The 23,092-nt window shown below is 39.8% G+C and overlaps 1 protein-coding gene across 2 annotated transcripts; it reads right to left on the minus strand.

Annotated features, from left to right (window-relative positions):
- Positions 1-7,709: 7,709 nt before the first annotated feature.
- LOC137091381 (E3 ubiquitin-protein ligase TRIM16-like) lies at positions 7,710-16,165 on the minus strand. 2 transcript variants are annotated; one of them, XM_067455761.1, is made up of 7 exons: positions 16,102-16,165; positions 11,614-12,224; positions 11,434-11,529; positions 11,050-11,283; positions 10,820-10,970; positions 10,648-10,707; positions 7,710-8,312 (listed from the first exon to the last, which is right to left on the minus strand). In XM_067455761.1, exons 1-7 carry the CDS (start codon positions 16,115-16,117, stop codon positions 7,771-7,773), a joined length of 1,710 nt encoding a protein of 569 aa, XP_067311862.1. In that variant the 5' UTR covers positions 16,118-16,165; the 3' UTR covers positions 7,710-7,770. The 2 variants fall into 2 exon arrangements, with proteins under 2 accessions (XP_067311862.1, XP_067311853.1); XM_067455752.1 differs by lacking the exon at positions 16,102-16,165 and having other exon boundaries at positions 11,614-12,573.
- Between the last annotated feature and the right edge of the window lie 6,927 nt (positions 16,166-23,092).

A 23,092-nucleotide genomic window follows, 5' to 3' on the forward strand; every position in this document is an offset into this window, starting at 1 on the left:
TTCAAATAACAATCTCTAAATCTGCAGTGAAAAACATCATTGTACTAAAAAGAAAATGTCTTTCTTTATGATGAATTTTTTTTTCTCTTTAATTTTTACCTAATAGATGTGCTAGCTTCAAAGCAAGTTAAAGGGATAGTTCACCCAAAAATGTAAATTACTCACCCTTAAGCCATGATAGTGTATACATAGGTGTACAGTATTGTTCAAAATAATAGCAGTACAATGTGACTAACCGGAATAATCAAGGTTTTTCGTATATATTTTTATTGCTATGTGGCAAACAAGTTACCAGTAGGTTCAGTAGATTCTCAGAAAACAAATGAGACCCAGCATTCATGATATAGACGCTCTTAAGGCTGTGCAATTGGGCAATTAGTTGAATTAGTTGAAAGGGGTGTGTTCAAAAAAATAGCAGTGTGGCATTCAATCACTGAGGTCATCAATTTTGTGAAGAAACAGGTGTGAATCAGGTGGCCCCTATTTAAGGATGAAGCCAACACTTGTTGAACATGCATTTGAAAGCTGAGGAAAATGGGTCGTTCAAGACATTGTTCAGAAGAACAGCGTACTTTGATTAAAAAGTTGATTAGAGAGGGGAAAACCTATAAAGAGGTGCAAAAAATGATAGGCTGTTCAGCTAAAATGATCTCCAATGCCTTAAAATGGAGAGCAAAACCAGAGAGACGTGGAAGAAAACGGAAGACAACCATCAAAATGGATAGAAGAATAACCAGAATGGCAAAGGCTCAGCCAATGATCACCTCCAGGATGATCAAAGACAGTCTGGAGTTACCTGTAAGTACTGTGACAGTTAGAAGACGTCTGTGTGAAGCTAATCTATTTTCAAGAATCCCCCGCAAAGTCCCTCTGTTAAAAAAAAGGCATGTGCAGAAGAGGTTACAATTTGCCAAAGAACACATCAACTGGCCTAAATAGAAATGGAGGAACATTTTGTGGACTGATGAGAGTAAAATTGTTCTTTTTGGGTCCAAGGGCCACAGGCAGTTTGTGAGACGACCCCCAAACTCTGAATTCAAGCCACAGTACACAGTGAAGACAGTGAAGCATGGAGGTGCAAGCATCATGATATGGGCATGTTTCTCCTACTATGGTGCTGGGCCTATTTATCGCATACCAGGGATCATGGATCAGTTTGCATATGTTAAAATACTTGAAGAGGTCATGTTGCCCTATGCTGAAGAGGACATGCCCTTGAAATGGTTGTTTCAACAAGACAATGACCCAAAACACACTAGTAAACGGGCAAAGTCTTGGTTCCAAACCAACAAAATTAATGTTATGGAGTGGCCAGCCCAATCTCCAGACCTTAATCCAATTGAGAACTTGTGGGGTGATATCAAAAATGCTGTTTCTGAAGCAAAACCAAGAAATGTGAATGAATTGTGGAATGTTGTTAAAGAATCATGGAGTGGAATAACAGCTGAGAGGTGCCACAAGTTGGTTGACTCCATGCCACACAGATGTCAAGCAGTTTTAAAAAACTGTGGTCATACAACTAAATATTAGTTTAGTGATTCACAGGATTGCTAAATCCCAGAAAAAAAAAATGTTTGTACAAAATAGTTTTGAGTTTGTACAGTCAAAGGTAGACACTGCTATTTTTTTGAACACACCCCTTTCAACTAATTGCCCAATTGCACAGCCTTAAGAGCGTGCATATCATGAATGCTGGGTCTCATTTGTTTTCTGAGAATCTACTGAACCTACTGGTAACTTGTTTGCCACGTAGCAATAAAAAATATACTAAAAACCTTGATTATTCTGGTTAGTCACATTGTACTGCTATTATTTTGAACAAGACTGTATATGACATTCTTCTTTTAGACAAACACAATCAGAGTTATTTTAAAAATGTCCTGGCTCTCCAAAGCTTTATAAGGGCAGTGGATGGCAGCCCAAAAAAGTGCATCTATCATAAAAGTAATCCATACGGCTCGGTGGGTTATAAAAGGCTTTCTGAAGCAAATCGCCTTCTGTATTCAACTTACAGATAAAGCACAACTGGTGTGCAATGTCGGCAGAAGTAGCGCATTTTGCTACTGCGAGAGCGAGGCATTACACTTCTTCGTAAGTTGAATATGGAAGACAGTCTGCCGGAAGCTAGATATTTTACTTTATTAAATATGGTTATTGTTCTAACACAAACCCATCGCTTCGCTTCACATGGCCTCCCGTTGTATTTGATACGTGGTACATGTCGAATGCCTTTTGATTGTGAAGCCGGAAATCTGAGCTAGAGTGAAGACAAGTAAGTTTTGCTTTTCATTTTCCCTCAAACGTTTCAGCAAATTTCATCAAAAGACAAAACACACATCTATGTATTTATCAGTTTCTACTCGTACATTACATATATTAAATGATTAATTTGATACAGCTGTTATGGTATCTGAGATATCTGAGATAGAACAATACCAGGGAAAAACTAATTTTTTACTCTTAACTGAGTAATTCTGTAACTATAAACTCTCAAGTTTCAGCTTTCTAAATACAGGGAGTGCAGAATTATTAGGCAAATGAGTATTTTGACCACATCATCCTCGTTATGTATGTTATCTTACTCCAAGCTGTATAGGCTGGAAAGCCTCCTACCAATTAAGCATATTAGGTGATGTGCATCTCTGTAATGAGAAGGGGTGTGGTCTAATGACATCAGCACCCTATATCAGGTGTGCATAATTATTAGGCAACTTCCTTTCCTTTGGCAAAATGGGTCAAAAGAAGGACTTGACAGGCTCAGAAAAGTCAAAAATAGTGAGATACATACATTGATCTGAAGCGTGATCATTGAACAATCAAGAGTTTCATTCAAAATAGTCAACAGGGTCGCAAGAAGCGTTTGGAAAAACCAAGGCGCAAAATAACTGCCCGTGAACTGAGAAAAGTCAAGCGTGCAGCTGCCAAGATGCCACATGCCACCAGTTTGGCCATATTTCAGAGCTGCAACATCACTGGAGTGCCCAAAAGCACAAGGTGTGCAATACTCAGAGACATGGCCAAGGTAAGAAAGGCAGAAAGTCAACCACCACTGAACAAGACACACAAGCTGAAACGTCAAGACTGGGCCAAGAAATATCTCATGACTGATTTTTCTAAGGTTTTATGGACTGATGAAATGAGAGTGAGTCTTGATGGGCCAGATGGATGGGCCCGTGGCTGGACTGGTAAAGGGCAGAGAGCTCCAGTCCGACTCAGACGCCAGCAAGGTGGAGGTGGAGTACTGGTTTGGGCTGGTATCATCAAAGATGAGCTTGTGGGGCCTTTTCGGGTTGAGGATCGAGTCAAGCTCAACTCCCAGTCCTACTGCCAGTTTCTGAAAGACACCTTCTTCAAGCAGTGGTACAGGAAGAAGTCTGCATCCTTCAAGAAAAACATTATTTTCATGCAGGACAATGCTCCATCACACGCGTCCAAGTACTCCACAGCCTGGCTGGCAAGAAAGGGTATAAAAGAAGAAAATCTAATGATATGGCCTCCTTCTGAACCCCATTGAGAACCTGTGGTCCATCATCAAATGTGCGATTTACAAGGAGGGAAAACAGTACACCTCTCTGAACAGTGTCTGGGAGGCTGTGGTTGCTGCTGCACGCAATGTTGATGGTGAACAGATCAAAACACTGACAGAATCCATGGATGGCAGGCTTTTGAGTGTCCTTGCAAAGAAAGGTGGCTATATTGGTCACTGATTTGTTTTTGTTTGGTTTTTGAATGTCAGAAATGTATATTTGTGAATGTTGAGGTGTTATATTGGTTTCACTGGTAAAAATAAATAATTGAAATGGGTATAAATTTGTTTTTTGTTAAGTTGCCTAATAATTATGCACAGTAATAGTCACCTGCACACACAGATATCCCCCTAAAATAGCTAAAACTAAAACTTCCAAAAATATTCAGCTTCGATATTAATGAGTTTTTTGTGTTCATAGAGAACATGGTTGTTGTTCAATAATAAAATTATTCCTCAAAAATACAACTTGCCTAATAATTCTGCACTCCCTGTATATGTTGGTTAATGTGTCTATTCAGAATGAATTAAAGGGTTACTTCAGCAATTAGCATTAAGCTTTGTATCAGTAGAAACCCAGGAGTATAAATGAATGATCGTGCTTCCACACCTTATATCCCCCTGAAACCAGAGATTAATGTATTTTATTTCTGGAAAAAATCCTCTGATGATGCAAATATCGTCATTTTGCGTCATCGGAGGAATCTTTGGCCAGAGGCTAAAGACTACAGCCAGTAGATGGAGCTATATCTGCATGTTTTCGACCCGTCCATGGGGAGTGGGATCACACCCATAGCACTCGGCTCAGGCAGCTGCAGGCATTCATGTAAACTAGGGATGGGACGATACACTTAAACTCGCGATACGATGCACCTCGATATGCCAGGGTTACGATACGATATCAAAAAGAAAAAAAAAGAAGAAAAAATTACTGTATAACAACAACTTATTGTTTTTTCATTACTTATTCATTTTTTAGATACTCTTTCACGCTTTGTTTGGTTTCATTGTAAATTTCCGGGATTACCTTCTCTGAAAAATGTCCTCGACTTGGGCTCCAGCACATTGAACATTTGGATGAATTTTCTGTTCTCTATCATTTTAAATGGAGTCATGTAGTCCGCTATGAATTCGCCAATGAGTCTGGTTATCTGTTTTGCTCCGGGGCCGTCTTCACATTTTTATGGTGACGTTGAAGGTGGTTGTTCATCTTTGATGTGTTGGATGTGGTGTACGGAATGACAGCATGGCATAGCTTACACACAAGTCTTAGTCTTGTCAGTTACTCTATTGCCTTCTTTGTCTTTTTTAATGAGAAAGCCAAAATACTGCCAGACATATGACTTGTATCCAGGCGGAGCATCCTCAATTTCGGCCTCATTTGACTCCATGATCGGCTGTTTGGGGGCAAGGCAATTGGTGCTAATGCTAATATTTGTTAGCTCGCTGCAGTGTTGTTTTTGCAACATGCGCTGTTTTGACGTGACGACGTATCGCACCGTTCCCCGGATATATATATATATATTTTTCATTTAGCTTTTTTACCTTGATCAGCAAACGGTGCTGCAAGCCTGCCACCATAGACTGTATGTCTGCCCCATATACATACACACACATATAATACACTAAATTATGTATATACTACGCAAATCATGCAGCAGTGCCATCCATCTTTATTTCGCGATCCATTTTTTCCGACCTCGATGCGTTTCGTCACGTTTTGTATCGCGATATTTTGTCAAACGATATTTCGTCCCATCCCTAATGTAAACAGAGCGGTGCGGAGCAAAGTGAGTGTTTAAACTTAAAAATTAATAAAATTAATTCCTGTGAAAGTTAAGCTTCCAAAGGCATGAAGTGAAAACGCTCCAGACTGAACACGTGCTGTGAGCGACTGCCGCGCCTGCACTGCTCTCATGATGAATGTAATCCGACTCCTGCTACGTTTGTGCTGTGACTCTCGTTCGGCACACACTATATTAAACAGACACGTTCAATTTTTAATTATAGTGTCTGTTCTCTAACTGAACTAAATTATTTTATTACAATGAAAATGAAAACAATGGTAGGGGCGGTGCCGCGGTTGGCAAATCATCCAGTGATTCAGTAGCGGTGGCTTTGTGAATGGCCAGGGCAGCGAATCAAGTGCATTCTGGGACAGTCTAGAAGGCACCAAATTCAAAAATAATTTCACATTTTAACTACATTAATGACCCAGTTGAAATACACATTCATCTTCCCAGCGGTGAAGTACCCCTTTAAGAGCAGCAACCTTTTTATTTTGGGTATATCTTTTTATGCCCCAATTGTCAAAATGTGTGGTGTGCAGTAAGGGGATAACAATGCTGATTGGCCATTGCATTCAAGAGATCAACAAACATGTATGTGATATGACACATTGCTCAACACTAAACAAACGTAAATAGCGTTAAAAACCTTTGAAGCTCTCCTGGGTGCAAACACAAATACGCACGGGAGTGTTCGCCAAATCTGTTCAATCTGTTTAGTACAATTTCAAACAACAGAGTTAGCAAAGGAGAAATTATAGTGCGAATTGTGTTTATTATAAACATGCAGGAGAAGTGAACACTTTGGATAGGCAACACTACGCTTGTGAACCCATTGAAAATATACAGCTTTAGTTACTAATTTTAAGGGTTCATTTACTTTCTCCACCCTGCACTGGAAATGATTCCTCGCTGTATTCAATGAAAATGTGAAAAGTATAATTATTTGTGTGCTATTGGTTTCGTCATATTGTGTCTACAATAATAATCAATGCTGAAATCCCAATATATGGTTCATAAACTTCTTGCTATTGTATTAAATAAACAAATATTTCATTGAGAAAGCTACTTTTGACTGTCAAACAAGACTTACATACAAATTTCAACAACATTACTACATTTCAAACATTTTTATGTCTAACTTATATATACTTTACAGCCGTCTGAGAAGTTAACACATCACTCTTAAATGGTGTTGAGACTTGTATGGCTTAATATAACATAAACAATGTCTCTTACTGAAATATGTAGTAGAAAACCCATGAAAGATCCACGTTATTTAAAAAATCGATTTTATATTTGGACCATGGGCGGCGCCATTTTGTTTGCGTTCTAGGTTGATGACGTAGAGTGGTTGCACTCCTCAATCAGCTGGCGTTACCCGTAGCTATTTTTACCACAACGCAACTCGAAAATTGTTTCAGAGTTAAACAAAACCAATGAATTGCTTTGTAATTGTACTTAAAACACACTCAAACATACATGTGCACACAAACTCACCTACACAAGTCACAAACAGATCGGCGGCCGGGCACACACACCTGACAGACTGTGTCTCAATCGAGATGTTGGGCTGCTCAGTCTCCAGGGGCTGAATCTGAAATCGACCCCCTATACCCTGAAATAGGGCATTATTTAAAGGGACGGCCATTTGTAGTGTTGTCCGACACCATAGTGGACATGTTCGAGTGCAGTCATTCAGTCTCACGTTGCACCGCAATAACGAGTGTACAGCCGATTTACAAACAGCTGTCCGACTTCACGCACTCGTCTTCAGTCACCCCTTCAAGTTGTATTAGTGAACAAAAGTAGGGAATGTTATTTGTGTCTTAAAAATGAAAGTTTAAAGATTGAGGTTTATTCACTGAGCTTGTGCTCAAACTTTAATGCACAAACCAATCCATCATCACCAAAACATCCTGCCTCTCTTCCTCACGTTACCCTATCCCATCGTCCTACCTAGATATTTCCCTCTGCTGGATACATTAGGCATTACAGTTAATCTACTGCATATCAACAGTCTATCTATGATATCAACACAGGGAATAGTGATTGAGGGTTATGTATGCGCGCACGCAGTGCCGATCTGTTGGGGTGTGTGTGAGTCTGTGAGAGAGAGAGTTTGTGTGCACATGTATGTTTGAGTGTGTTTTAAGTACAATTACAAAGCAATTCATTGGTTTTGTTTAACTCTGAAACAATTTTCGAGTTGCGTTGTGGTAAAAATAGCTACGGGTAACGCCAGCTGATTGAGGAGTGCAACCATTCTACGTCATCAACCTAGAACGCAAACAAAATGGCGCCGCCCATGGTCCAAATATAAAATCGTTTTTTTTAAATAACGTAGATCTTTCATGGGTTTTCTACTACATAATTCAGTAAGAGACATCATTCATCTGTGATTATGAAAGTTCAGTAGTAAATGTGATAAAATAATCAGTAGAATCTCTATATAACTTATTTGCTCAGACGACACAGCTTCACGGTTGAGTGTCTATCAAATCCAAACACAGGATAGAGCGGCTGAGTGAATGTGGTCTGGACTCTGTGGATGAGGCTCATTGTGTCTGAGACGCTGTAGAAGGACAAAATCCCTGCACTGTGATCCACATATACTCCTATTCTACTGGAAACATTGACCACTGGAAGGTCAGTCTCAATGTTATTGTGCCAGGATGAGCATCGTTTGGAGGAGCAGAATATTTTCCAGGACTGATCGTTTCGTCCAGGTGAACTCTCAGGACCATTTCCCTTCCTGCTAATGGTCTTATATGTCACTCCTATATCTGACCCTGATCTCCCATATCCAGTCCACTCCACCTCCCAGTAACAGCGTCCAGTCAGACTATCTCTACACATCGCATCAAACCAACAATCAAATCTGTCTGGATGATTAGGATAACGCTGGGGTTCGTCTGTGGCAGTGATCAGTGTGTTTCCTTCAGATAGACGGAGCCAATAATTCATCGTGTTTAGATCCAGAGTCAACGGACGAGCATCTGATGGAGAGAAATGTAAAACAGATTAGCATTAAATATTCTATCAAAATGAATAGTTAATTTAAAAAAAAAAAAAATATATATATATATATATATATATATATATATATATATATATATATTACATGGCCTCTCTTTGTTGCTCTAGTAATGAAATATTTCACCCCAAACTGTAACTTCTGTCATCATTTACTCACTCATAATGTAAAATTATAACTTTCTTTCTTTTGTGGAACACAAAAGTGCATATTTTGAAGAGCATTGTGGTTTTAAAAAACACTGAGACATTTGTCAAAATATCTTTGTGTTTCACTATAGAAAGAAAGTACCCTTAAACACTTTAAGTTTAATATAAAATGTCTGCATTCTCAAAACGATCAATCTCTCAGTGGCCAAACGTGTTTCCCTTATCGAGGGAACTCGCGCTGCGTCGGGAACGGCTCTGCGTGATTGCGTCATGAAGCACTCATGATATCTGTTCAATAGTGTGAAGATACGTCACAGGCGGGTGACATCATTGACCAGGAAACTATAAATCACCCTTCGAGCGGACTGACTGTGAGCATTGTGTGAAGCTATCAATGAAAACGCTTTGATTCCGCTGAGGAGGGTGCTTCGGCTCACATTCCTCAGGGCTTGGGTCCCGCTGCTGCCGAGGCACAGCGAAGGCTCGTGTCCTGGGGATCACAGATGGATATTGTAGTGGGCTTAAAGACGGGTGATCCCCTATCTCTGCCCTTACCCGCTGGATCTGACGCTTCAGTTCATGAGTTAGAAGCACGCTCAGCGGTTTCTTCTGCTCGTGCTGAAGCGCAAGTGCATCAGCATTCCAGTATTCCGAGGAACTGGATGTTGTGAGCCTGGATGATGATGCTTCGCTACAACACACACACACGCTCAAGAGGAGCTTTTGGAGGCTCACGCCTATGGTGTTTCAGGGCGCAACAGTCCTCAGCGAACGCAAATCTCCATGTCTGCCTGGAAACGTGGGGGGGGAGGGGGGGCTCATGAGAGGTCAGTTCGGTTGCCCCCTGCCGATGCGCCGCTTCAGGACACCAAGCTGACCGCTCAGAAAAATCCAGAGGCCAGCCTCGAGAGGCTGATTCCCTTAGTAGATTTTATGGCAGCGTGGAAACTTCTGCCGAATATCTCAGATTGGGTCCTAGGCGATGCCTGCGTGCCTTGGTGATGTGGAAGGATCCTTAGTTCCTGTCCCAAGGTCCAGTGTTAGGGGCTCCTTGTCATCGCTTAAAGCTAATGACGGATGCATCCCTCACTGGGAGGGGAGTGGTTGCTCAGTACAGGGTGTGTGGAGTGGCCATCAGCTGTTGTGGCATATAAACCAGTTGGAGTTGATGGCCGTGTTCCTGGCACTCAGGCACTTTCTCCCAGACCTGAGGGGCCACCATGTATTGGTCCGCTCGGACAATACGTCGGTGGTCTCCTTCATAAATCGCCAGGGGGGTGTACGGTCGCACCGGCTGTGGAAGCTGGTGCATCAAATGTTGGTCTGGACCCAAGCAAAATTGTTATCAGTTTGAGCAATATATATTCCAGGGTACCTGAACAAGACGACAGACTTCCTGTCAAGGCAGGGAAAGTTGCCAGGGTAACGGAGACTCCACCCCGAGGTGGTGGGGCTCCTCTGGGATAACTTCGGGTGAGCTCAGGTGGATCTGTTTGCGTCTCGAGAGACAACGCACTGTCCCCTTTATTATTCCCTCACGCATCCGGCCCCACTGGGGTTGGATGCCATGGAACAGATGTGGCCGTGGCTACATCTGTACACATTTCACCCTCTGCTCCCAGGAGTGCTGGAGAGAGTACAGCGGGACGGGGTCCAGCTTCTATTTATAGCCCAATTCTCTCCCTGCTGATATCAGGGAAGCAAATTCATTAGTGACTTTTAAATCTCTTCTTAAAACATTTTATTTTAGGATGGCTTTTACATTAACTTGATTTTATGCGTTTATTTTCTTGTACTTACATTGTGTTTACTCATTTGCTGTTATGCTTGTCTGTAAAGTGCTTTGAGAAACCTGCTTTTAAAGGCGCTATACAAAATAAATATATTTTTATTATTACATACGTAACCTGAGACGCTCTCACTACTGTAACGTGACATCACTGATGTCGCAGTGCACAGATACTGCAATAATTTATCATGAATTTGGTTTATAATTATTTTAATTTGTTTGTTGCAGACCTTTTTTTTAAGTAAAAAAAAAGTGTAATCATGAACTAAACAATACATTCATTTCATTTTCAACATCACATAAAATGCTCTCCCCCTAGACTGGATTTCAGACTTGTGTGTGTTTTCACAGTAACTCACATTGTAGAAACTCCTCTCTGGTCTGATATTCAGGAGCCAGAATGACATGGACGGTTTTCACTATATGGACATCAAAACAAATCTGTAGGTTAATTCTCATGAAGAAATTAAACTATTGATATAATTCAATGAATGGTGCTGAACTAATTTCTGAGTATAAGTCAGTATTTACCTCTTCCAGATATCTTTTCTGTCTCCTTGCTGCAGAACTGCTGCAGTTTGTGTCCGAGTTGAGAGACAGATTTCACAACATCATCAAAAGACAGAAGAGAACTGAGAGTTAAGCCGTCTGTAGATCCAGAGAGCGAGACAGACGACAAACTCTACAGACACAAACACACAAACTCGCTGTAATTCCAGAAGCTTGTTAAAGTCCTCAGTGTTTGAGAAGATCTCTGTTACCTGGAGGAAATGAACATGATCCTGTGTGTGTGAAAGCTGCTTCAGCTCAGCGTCTCTCCTCCTCAGATCATCGATCTCCTGCTCCAGTTGCTCCAGTCGTTCTTCAGCTCGACTCACTGCAACTCGTTCCTGATCTCTGATCAGCTGCGTCACCTCAAAGCGACGTCTCTCAATGGAGCGGATGAGCTCAGTGAAGATCATCTCACTGTCCTGCACTGCAGTCTGTGCAGAGCACTATTACACACACACAAACACACCCACCCACCCACATACACACACACACACACACACACACACACATTGGCTTCAGTGGGTCTAGAAGAGCTCCAGCGCAGGAGGAAAGTCCAAACTGAGACTCAAACTTCTCTTCTTCTCCAAACTCACCTTATGAGACGCCACAGCCTCTCTCAGCTCCTGAAGATCTTTCTCTCTCTGCTGGATTCTCTTCTGGATGTTTCTCTGTGTTTCCCCAAAATGTCTCTGCAGGAATCAGTAATATTATTAAATCTACACACCAAATGTTTGGGGTTGGATCACTCATGAGATCCAGTATAAAGTTCATACCTGTTTCTCTTTCCTTTCTGCTGCAGTTGATACAGTGTCATGATTTTTGTGTTCATCCACCAAACACAGCATACAGATACACTGCTGGTCAGTACGGCAGTAAATCTCCAGTAGTTTATCATGACGAGAGCAGATCATGTCCTGCAGTCGTCCAGTGGCGTCCATCAGATTGTGTCCTTTACTTCTGAAGAGACTCTCATGCTGTTCAAGGTGATTTTGACAGTAAGAGCTTCGGCACTCCAGACACGACTTCACTGCTTTCTGTTTTCTTCCAGAGCAGGCGTCGCAGTGAACATCTCCAGATCCAGAGTGAGGAACAGTAGGAGCAGCAGGAGCAGCAGGAGCAGCTTGGAGTTTCATCTTCTTCAGTTTCTCCACCATCTCAGCAAACACAACATTCTTACCTAAAACAGGTCTTGGTGTGAAGGTCTGGTTGCATAATGGACATCTGTAGATTCCCTTCTGATCCTCCTGATCCCAGCAGTCTGAGATGCAGCTCATACAGTAACTGTGTCCACAGGGAATCGTCACTGGATCCTTCAAGAGGTCCAGACACACTGGACAAATGAACTGCTCCTGATCCACTGAGATACTGGCTTCTGCCATTTCTCCTGTTAAACACACACACAGATAGAGAGAGGATGATGCACACTGCAGCTCGACAGTCAAGTTCCTTCTTCTAACTGAAGGGTTACACATCATCCTGATAACGCACCTAAGAAACAGGTATTGTGTGTCTTAGTGTAACCTGTTTATTTCAGTCTTTTTTAACTACTTTGACTACACCATTTAGATTACAAAGTTGTCTACAATATAAAACAATATTGTATAATAAACTCTTTGAATACTGATTTTGCTTTACTAGTGATAGCACCACACACTAATATAAATTATGTTACAGCCCAATATCTGGATCAATAAGAGACTCACTGATGTCCAATATATTGAACATGTTTGAAAATAATTGTTGAGACAAGAACCTGTTCTACAGGTCCTTCTCAAAAAATTAGCATATTGTGATAAAGTAATAATAATAAATGATAATTATTTTCCATAATGTAATGATAAAAATTAAACTTTCATATATTTTAGATTCATTTCACACCAACTTAAATATTTCAGGTCTTTTATTGTTTTATTACTGATGATTTTTGGCATACAGCTCATGAAAACCCAAAATTCCTATCTCAAAAAATTTGCATATTTCATCCGACCAATAAAAGAAAAGTGTTTTTAATATAAAAAAAGTCAACCTTCAAATAATTATGTTCAGTTATGCACTCAATACTTGGTCGGGGATCCTTTTGCAAAAATGACTGCTTCAATGCGGCGTGGCATGGAGGCGATCAGCCTGTGGCACTGCTGAGGTGTTCTGGAGGCCCAGGATGCTTCGATAGCGGCCTTAAGCTCATCCAGAATGTTGGGTCTTGCGTCTCTCAACTTTCTCTTCACAATATCCCACAGATTCTCTATGGGGTTCAGGTCAGGAGAGTTGGCAGGCCAATTGAGCACAGTAATACCATGGTCAGTAAACCATTTACCAGTGGTTTTGGCACTGTGAGCAAGTGCCAGGTCGTGCTGAAAAACCAAATCTTCATCTCCATAAAGCTTTTCAGCAGATGGAAGCATGAAGTGCTCCAAAATCTCCTGATAGCGAGCTGCATTGACCCTGCCCTTGATAAACACAGTGGACCAACACCAGCAGCTGACATGGCACCCCAGACCATCACTGACTGTGGGTACTTGACACTGGACTTCGGGCATTTGGGCATTTCCTTCTCCCCAGTCTTCCTCCAGACTCTGGCACCTTGATTTCCGAATGACATGCAAAATTTGCTTTCATCCGAAAAAAGTACTTTGGACCACTAAGCAACAGTCCAGTGCTGCTTCTCTGTAGCCCAAAGTGTCTTGACCTGGGGAATGCGGCACCTGTAGCCCATTTCCTGCTCACGCCTGTGCACGGTGGCTCTGGATGTTTCTACTCCAGACTCAGTCCTGCTTCCGCAGGTCCCCCAAGGTCTGGAATCGGTCCTTCTCCACAATCTTCCTCAGGGTCCGCTCACCTCTTCTCGTTTTTTGCTACACTTTTTCCTTCCCACAGACTTCCCACTGAGGTGCCTTGATACAGCACTCTGGGAACAGCCTATTCGTTCAGAAATTTCTTTCTGTGTCTTCCCCTCTCGCTTGAGGGTGTCAATGATGGCCTTCTGGACAGCAGTCGGGTCGGCAGTCTTACCCACAATTGCGGTTTTGAGTAATGAACCAGGCTGGGAGTTTTTAAAGCCTCAGGAATCTTTTGCAGGTGTTTAGACTTAATTCGTTGATTCAGATGATTAGGATAATAGCTCGTTTAGAGAACCTTTTCATGATATGCTAATTTTTTGAGACAGGAATTTTGGGTTTTCATGAGCTGTATGCCAAAATCATCAGTATTAAAACAATAATAGACCTGAAATATTTTAGTTGGTATGCAATGAATCTAAAATATATGAAAGTTTAATTTTTATCATTACATTATGGAAAATAAGGAACTTTATCACAATATGCTAATTTTTTTAGAAGGACCTGTATATAGGACAGTTTTATTCACTAATGATTTATAAAGGTAAATAAAAACTAATTGATAAAGTAATATGTAATTGAATCTCTGGAAGGTGTTGAATGCAGCTGCGAAGCTCATCATTTTCTCGATATTTTCATTATCTCCTTCCATGTAGGCTTTCGGTTCTGAAGATGTAGCTCGTCATTCTCTGTATGAGGCTCTCGGTGTATCTTGCCATTCATCTTGTACCACCAGGTCACTGAAGCGTGAATGTTGGCTTTACAAGTCGTCTGGGGCGGACAACTGGAGGCTCTGGACGGGATGTCATTTCTTCTGCAGTAATTCGACTCCGGCTCGAAGGACCACTTTTTAATTGTGTTTTGATTATGTGCCAATTCGCATTGATTCGAACCCCTGCAGACAGTCGGTCAGAACTGGGCAATGACATCAAGTGGAGAAAATTCACTCTGCAGATTCCAGAATCTCTTTAAACGATTTTTACTGATGATTATTCAATTAAACAGGTGTGGTTTTTGAATTCACGTACACTATATTACATCAGTAATATTCAGATGCTGCCAACTAAACATGCGATCAAGAGGATTAATCTGGGGACAGCTCGTGTTCACTACATTACTCAGCGCACCTGCTTTCTTCATCTCTTCCGTCCTTGTCATGTGATCTGTGCTGACGTTACAGATTGCGATTGGTCAAATATCTGATAAGCCTTTTGAACAATTATAATATACTTTATTATTATGAAAATACCAGAGACGGCTTGAAGAACTCAAATAAACCATATCGTGGCACAGTCGTGTTTCCTGTCGTCATGTTTAGTCAAAGCGTTTTTATCTTCTTCAGCCTAACTTCACATTAGGGATTTCCTGAAAGCGATTACTTCTCTGAGGTGTATGTGCCGTTTCTGCTCTGGCTTCCAGTATGAATGAAACGTTTTGGTAACAAATAAGAAAAATAATACTTCTCTCTTACATTTATATTATATTTACAATAACTCTTTAGACCTTTCTAATGATTTTAAATAGACTGTCTGCATAATAACAGGTAGCAGTTTTTTTTGTAAAATATAATTAATTATTATTATTATTATTATTATTTTTATTATTATTATTTATTATATTGTTATATTTATTCTGACATACTCCATTTTCAATTTGTAATAATGAAAATGTTATTGTAATATTTTAAATATTTTTAGCAATAATAATAATCATAATAATTAGTATTAGTCATGTTAAAAAGCAAAATGTTATATACACACTTTTCATTTGTATAAACAAAATAATTTAAAAAATCGCATTTTAAATCGAAATAGCAATTTTAACCAGAATAATCGCAATTAGATATTTTCCCCAAATTGTGAAGCCCTATGCAAAACACAAACACACAGAGCAAAAACACAACTCTTTCGAACATGGCAAGACAACATATTTCTGAACTATGTTCTTAATCTGGTTATGGGTCACACACTTATTTTATTAGATTTGTATTTACTCGTATTCACTCAGTAGATCAGTGCTTTATTTCTGTGTCCAATTTAAGATGAAAAACCGGCAGAACATTTTCCGTTTATAATCTCAGTCTTTCTTATTGCAGAGAACAGGAACATACAGAAAAGATATCGAATCTCAGTCTTTCACAGTTCCTCAACATCTAAAGTGTTAATATTCTTAGAGACTTTGAAGTTATAATTTTACCAACTGAATATCTGCCAGTTTTAAACGGTTAAAATCATGTGACGCATGTGTTAATGCTTCCTCGATTCACAAATCATAAACAAGAGAGCCAGCCTGAGCCTATTTACAGCCGAAATGCCTTTTTACACTGAAATGTCATTGCCTGTATTTGACTGATGTACTGCATCCTCACGTTTTTAGCATGCTAATGTTCATACTTTGTTAATATACTTGTTGTTAATCAAACCTTACCTCCCCTGTGCGCCATTTTATGGTCAATGCCTCGACACGAAAGACGAAACTGAAAGTAAAAGCTGACGTCACGGTGAAGCATTTCTCGAATCAAACTCACAATTTGCAAAACAGTAAGTGCATTTCTCGAAACAATTTGTACAATTAGCAAAACACCATGGATAACCTGCAAAAGCTCTCTTTCTGAAAATCCTTAGTTCGTCTCTCAAAAGTAAATATCTGTGTCAGTGAACATGTCAGTGCCAGAATGACAAGTCATTGTGTCATAGTGTATGGATAACACAGTTAAATTGCTTAGTCATGTTGTCAATATAACAGTTTACTCTGGAGGGATGTTCTGATAGAAACTATGGCTAAAGTTTTGATGACAATTACAGTTTTTCTCAATTGTTTACACACATTTTCTGAAAGCATGCCTCATATTCTCAGAACTCTACATACAAATCCAAAAAAAAAAAAAAAAAAAAAAAAACACACACACACACAATGGGCAAAACCCCTCAATTCTCCTGCAAAATGAAACTTTACATTCAAAACAATGTTATTTCTTCTCAAAATGGGATTTTGTTTTCAAATGACACACACAAACCATCATAAGTTTATAAGAACCAGCTAAACACTGATGTGCTCAATGGAAAACACTTCTCCATTCATCATAATGACTGAGGCCTTTTTTTTTTGGTTCAGTGTTACACTTACAGACAGTAAAACCATAAGTGTGTTGTAAAATATTTGAAAATATTGTTTTTATACTCAGAACACACAAATACACTGTAAAATTTTATTTTATTTTTCCTGCAAAAACAATGTACATCCCATTCCCAACCAACACAAAGTTGCACATACACTACATACAACACAATAGAAGAATTTACTGTACACAGTTACAGTAAAAATAATAATAATAAAAAAACCTATGCTGCATCCCCCTGTTGCCCTTTTATGCTAAAGCTCTGATTGTTGATTGTAAAACTGTGTGACGGGTGTTTGACGGGTTCAGATATTTTCTGCATGAAAATTGTGCTAAAAGCAGAGAATTGTGTGTAGTGTAGTGTGTTTTAGAACTGCAATTTGAGTGTAAAGCAGGAACTGTGCTTGTAGTTTAGCAGAATTGGTTCAGGGGGTTGGTGAATGAGTTACATGTTGTGGTCATTATGTCTCAAGTACCAGAATTTGTGTGTAAACAATTGAGAAAAACTGTATTGTCAATTGTAAGTTACGTCTTAGTGTTTGTGTGAGTGTAATTGCAAGAGAATGGAAAAGATTCAAATGTACACTCTTACTGTTTGTGTACTGTATTTTATTGACAGAACATGTCATTGAGATACAGAAATAAAAAGACAGCACTGAATAGCACACACACACACACACACACACACACACACACACACACACACACACACACACACACACACACACACACACACAACCTAAAGAAGAAATGTGAACATATGAAAAATTGTACATGCGGTGCTGTAGAAATATATATACCCGCTAGTTGATGTTTCATGAGAAGCACCTTCGTTAGAGAAAGTCAAGATTCCCCTGGGAGCAATTTACCAATTCAAGACAGATTTAGAAAAAAGTCCAATGGAAATGTAGGAAGTAAAGAAATATGCTTGACATATTATGATAACTTGTTCAACCATTTTGCATGTAAAGACTTATGCTATGAGCTTGTGCCTAAATGTTGTAGGGGCTGAGACTATTCAACATGATCAACATGACATAAGCAACTGATAATGTAGGAAACAGAGAATTGTCCATAATTTATAATGAATGTAAAGGGGGGAGAGTTGGTCAGCTGATTTATCTGAAAGATTGGTGAGATTTCTAACTTGTAGAGCCTTTTCTGCTTTATCAGCACAAGAAAGACACAATTGTAATAAAATAGATTTTATTAACAAAAGATAAACAGGACAATTAACACAACTACTAAATGAATACAATGAATGATAAAGGAATAAAGTGCGTAAAATGCATAAAATACATGTAAGTTAAGTGTGGCTATAGAAGAGTTACGTTATCTTATGGAAAGATAAACTGTTGTTTCTCTGAATTTAAGGTGAAGAACGTTATTATGTATCTAACAATAAACAAAAGATTATTTGTTATTAACTAGCATCAGTTATATTACGTCTAATGTAAGTTAGAAAAGTATATACTGATAATATACAACAATGCCAAGGACTCTAGAAAGAGGTTTGGTTAAGTGATATTTACGTTCCACGTGGTTGAGTAAGCAGTCCGATGGTGATGACTTCTTCCACTGGTTTTGCTGGGAGACAATGCAGTGAAGAAAGGAGCTGGAATCTGTTTCAACAGCCTTGAACACGAAGATCTGTGGGATGCTGATCTCCTGGGGCACCAAAGGGTCCTAAAATCTGGAACACGCAGATGACGCCCTGAAGTAGGTGCAGAACGTCCTTAACCTGGAACACGCAGATGAGGCCCTGAAGTAGGTGCAGAAGGTCCTTAACCTGGAACACGCAGATGAGGCCCTGAAGTAGGTGCAGAAGGTCCTTAATCTGGAACACGCAGATGAGGCCCTGAAGTAGGTGCAGAAGGTCCTTAATCTGGAACACGCAGATGAGGCCCTGAAGTAGGTGCAGAAGGTCCTTAACCTGGAACACGCAGATGAGGCCCTGAAGTAGGTGCAGAAGGTCCTTAACCTGGAACACGCAGATGAGGCCCTGAAGTAGGTGAAGAAGGTCCTTAATCTGGAACACGCAGATGAGGCCCTGAAGTAGCTGCAGAAGGTCCTTAATCTGGAACACGCAGATGAGGCCCTGAAGTAGGTGCAGAAGGTCCTTAACCTGGAACACGCAGATGAGGCCCTGAAGTAGGTGCAGAAGGTCCTTAATCTGGAACACGCAGATGAGGCCCTGAAGTAGGTGCAGAAGGTCCTTAATCTGGAACACGCAGATGAGGCCCTGAAGTAGGTGCAGAAGGTCCTTAATCTGGAACATGCAGATGAGGCCCGGAAGTAGGTGTAGAAGGTCCTTAATGTGGAACACGCAGACAAAGGAACGTTGAAGTAAAGGTTTGCTCTCCTGAGCTTAACCTTGTTGCAAATGTCTCTGTGTGTCTTCTGCCTCTTTAGACCAGACACTCAGAAGTTGGTCAATCCGCTCTGGTCTCTCTGGCATGGAGACTCAGAATGTGCTGTAGTCGTCTCGCTGGACTAAAACTCTGAACGTAGTGTTGGTTAATGTCTCTTTCCTCACAGGCTGGAGGCTCAGAACATTGTCGTATCTGTTGCTGCCTCACAAGCTGTAGATTCAGATCCTCGGATCTTGTGTTGTCTCTCTGATTAAACCAGAGGCTCAGAACTTAGTTGCTCTGTCACAGTCTAATCCTCGGCGGACAGACTCAGAACTTGGTGAACTGTTTGTCTCTCGCGTGGAGACTCAGAAACTTGGTTAACTGTTCGTCTCTCGCGTGGAGACTCAAAACAAGGAGTGTCTATTGAAAGGGTACCTTTATCCTTTTCCGAATAGGAGGAGATTGCAATTTGGCGCTTCTTCATTCCAGTGTTGCTATTGGCTGCTGGCATCAGAGAGGGCACACAGTGTGGCCCACCCTTCTTTCCCCTGTGGAACTCATTTGCATACTGTACACAGTTAGAAGTCTTTAAAGTGTCTTTAAAGTTTATCAATGCATTTCACATTTTCCAAACCACCATCAGAATACCCTTGGCAATATACTAAACAAATAGACACCAAACATGATGGAAAAAGATTGAACTGTCATGTGTTCATTCATTTGTTCATTAACAGCTGAATTTGTGGAAGATGTTGCATTACAAATAGCTGTCACTGAGAATAATTATTTCTCTGAATAAGTATGAGATGGATGTGTGTAGTTTACATCAGTCTTAAGGTTTCCAAACATAGTTGTGAATGGATTTGGATGGATCAGTTTTGGTCTTTCTTTGTTTCACCCACTACTGCTGAGGTCCTGACCCAGATAGCATGGTGACATTGATTCAATGTTGAAATCCCATCAGAATCATCATTTTGGTTGAGGTTGAAATTTCAATGCTAAGTAATATTGGATCAACGTTGAAAATTCAATGCTAAAACCATACTGGACCAATGTTGAAAATTCACTGCTAAATAATATTGGATCAATGTTGATAATTCCATGCTTTTCAGTGTTGAAAAGACAAACATTGAATCAATGCTGATGTTTGGTCATCTTAATTCTCCACCGGTGAGGCTTACGGTCAATCTATCTGTCACATTATTCAACATGTTAAAGGGTTACTTCAGCGATTAGCATATGGCTTTGTATCAGTAGAAACCCTGGAGAATATTCAAATTATTGTGCTTTCCCCCCTCATATCCCCCTGAGACAAGAGATTTATGCATTTTATTTCTGGAAAAATTCCTCCTATGATGCAAAATGACGATTTTTGCATCATAGGAGGAATGTTTGCCCAGAGGCTAAAGACTACAGCCAGCAGAGGGAGCTATTTCCGCATGCTTTGAATCTGCGCATGGGGGATGGAGATCACACTCAGCTGGCAGGGAGAGCTCAGCTTGCAGACAGGATAATTTAAACGGAGCTATGGTGAGCAATGTAAGTCTTTTAACTTCTCAAATTCATTTCTATGAAAGTTAAGCTTGCAAAGGCATTAACTGAAACGCGTGCCAGACTGAACTCCTGTGTGAATGTATGCTGCGAATGTAGTCGCGATTACCTCAGCTCTCATCACTCCTGCAGTTAGTGCTCAGTGCTGTGACACTCGCGCGGTGACTCACTCATTATATTGAACAGAAACGTTCAGGTTTTAATTGTAGTGTCTTCTCTAACTCAGTCACAGTAATGACGGTGGCGTTGGGAATGGCCTCACAGGGCAGCGAAGCATTCTGGGAATTGTAGTCTTTCATCCCCATGGGACAAAAATACATTTTCTGTCTTTTCTCAGTCTAGAAGACACCAAATTCAAAAATAATTTCACATTTCTACTGCATTGATGACCCAGTTTAAATACAGATTCATCTTCCCAGCGCTGAAGTACCCCTTTAAGGCAAGTCCAAATCAATTGGCTACTTTTGTGTGAATGTGAGCACATTTATTATCCTCAAAGGATACGATGAGTACACCAACGAGTGTGTGGATTCACAAAGAATACATAAAATGTAAATTTTGTAATTGTAAGCCTTTCTTTAAATTTTTCTGGAAGAGTTAAAATTGTATGCGTGTTTGATTTCTGAAAGCTGTAAAAACTATGAATCTTTTTAAAAGGTATATTATTTTCCTGCTTACTGGCATGTAATGTTGTCATTCTGTGTTTCATGTTATTATAATAAAAAAAGTAAAAAAAGAAAAAAAGAAAAAAAGAACTTCTACCATAAATTTAGTCTATCAGTTTTAAATAAATAAAAATGTAGCCTATTATTATTATTTAAATCATGTAGAATGTACATGCATTCCATTATTTATCTAAAGAATACAGAGTTAATAAAGAATTTAGAATATGTGTCCCTATCGAATGCGCCACAATCCAATCCAGCAGGTGGCGGTAATGCACCTTCAAGACATCCACCAATCAGATCAAAGCAAGCGCAGCTGAACAGACTTCAATCGCGAAAAAGACACAGGACAACGACCATGTTTTTTTTTAGAGGTAAGTGGCCTACAAAAATATATTTATAAAATTCATCTCAATTTTAATTTAGTGTTTTTGTTCATCTTTATGTTTTACAACTTGTGTGCTTCTCCTCAGCGAGTTATGCAATGTTAATAATAGTCACATGAGCGCCCTCGTAATTTAGCCTACACAACCAACGGCAGGATAATCTTAATACATTGAGTTTCAGTTTGTTTTTCACCAAACCATATCATATTTGTATTCATTTTTTTTCTTAAGATTGGCATATACACTGTGAATTGCGTCCGAATTCTGACTCGTGCAACTCTTTTTTTTTTTTTTCGTTTTCGTTTGTTGTGAGGTGTTCATCTATTTTATGAGATGATTTTAGTATTAAGATGATTAATCTGTGCGTGCAACGAGTAAAATGTGCATTTGTGGAAACGGTGCTGCACATGCATTCATTGACTTGTGAGTCGATCCTATTTGATTCATTTGGATTTTGAGGCCATATAGGATCGACTCAGGAGTCAATGAATGCGCGGCGCGGATCCACAAACGTATCTTACTCGTTGCACGCACAGATGAATCATTTTGAATCATCCTATATTCGTCCAGTGTATAAACGAGAGGCGATCGGAAGGTTAGATGAATTTCTGGCTTGTCAGTAATTGTGTTCGCCACTCGTGAGAGTATCTCACAGCTGAAGCAGAGCTAGAACTGATTGACCTGTTAGCACGGTGAGGGGAAATACAATCAGCTCGTAACTCTGCTTCAGCTGTGAGATATCACGAGAGCAGATCACAATGACATCATTACAGTTTAATCTTTTAATGCAGCAAGAAAAAAAAGAAAAGAGTGAGATCTTTAAGTTCTGTAGGCAGCTATATCAAACTACAGAAATTTAGTAAACAGTTGTGCCTCCAGTTTGTGTTGTAAATGGAAAAAAAATCTCTTTCAAACCACCATGTAGCCTATAAAGCTCCTCTTTTATTTTCTTAATTTAGCTATTTGGTCATTCATTTACTTGTTTCATTTTAAAATGTATAAGTCTATTTTAAAATGCATTAAATAGTCCTGAATTTAATGTTACCGTTTTAACTGGGATATCAAGATTTTGATAAAATTTCAAGTTTCACTTCATTTTGTAGTGATATTTATAATGTATAATTAATCACATTTCCAAATATTGACTAACTTCTTGTTGTTTTAGATGCCGTGAATGCTGATAATAAGAGGCATCAGAGTTTATCTTTGCTGGGACGGTGCAGAACTGTCTCCATTACAACCTGAAAGGCTTCGGGGCATTGCTCATGGTGGAAACCCCTGAGTTTGGAGTATTATTCTTTCTTCTACCTTCTTTCTTTCAGTAGTACTGTGTCATTTCTGTAT

Source organism: Pseudorasbora parva, chromosome 2 (genome assembly GCF_024679245.1).
Source record: "Pseudorasbora parva isolate DD20220531a chromosome 2, ASM2467924v1, whole genome shotgun sequence".
Taxonomy (NCBI): Eukaryota; Metazoa; Chordata; class Actinopteri; order Cypriniformes; family Gobionidae; genus Pseudorasbora; species Pseudorasbora parva.

What these genes read in the sequence shown, in the direction of transcription:
- LOC137091381 (XM_067455752.1), bottom strand. Translation starts at nt 12,315, where the DNA reads ATGATGTGTAACCCTTCAGTTAGAAGAAGGAACTTGACTGTCGAGCTG. An exon ending in AGGCTGTGGCGTCTCATAAG is followed by an intron (nt 11,284 to 11,433) that starts GTGAGTTTGGAG and finishes TGTGTGTAATAG; the next exon opens with TGCTCTGCACAGACTGCAGT. An exon ending in CAGAGAGGAGTTTCTACAAT is followed by an intron (nt 8,313 to 10,647) that starts GTGAGTTACTGT and finishes TCTCTCCATCAG; the next exon opens with ATGCTCGTCCGTTGACTCTG.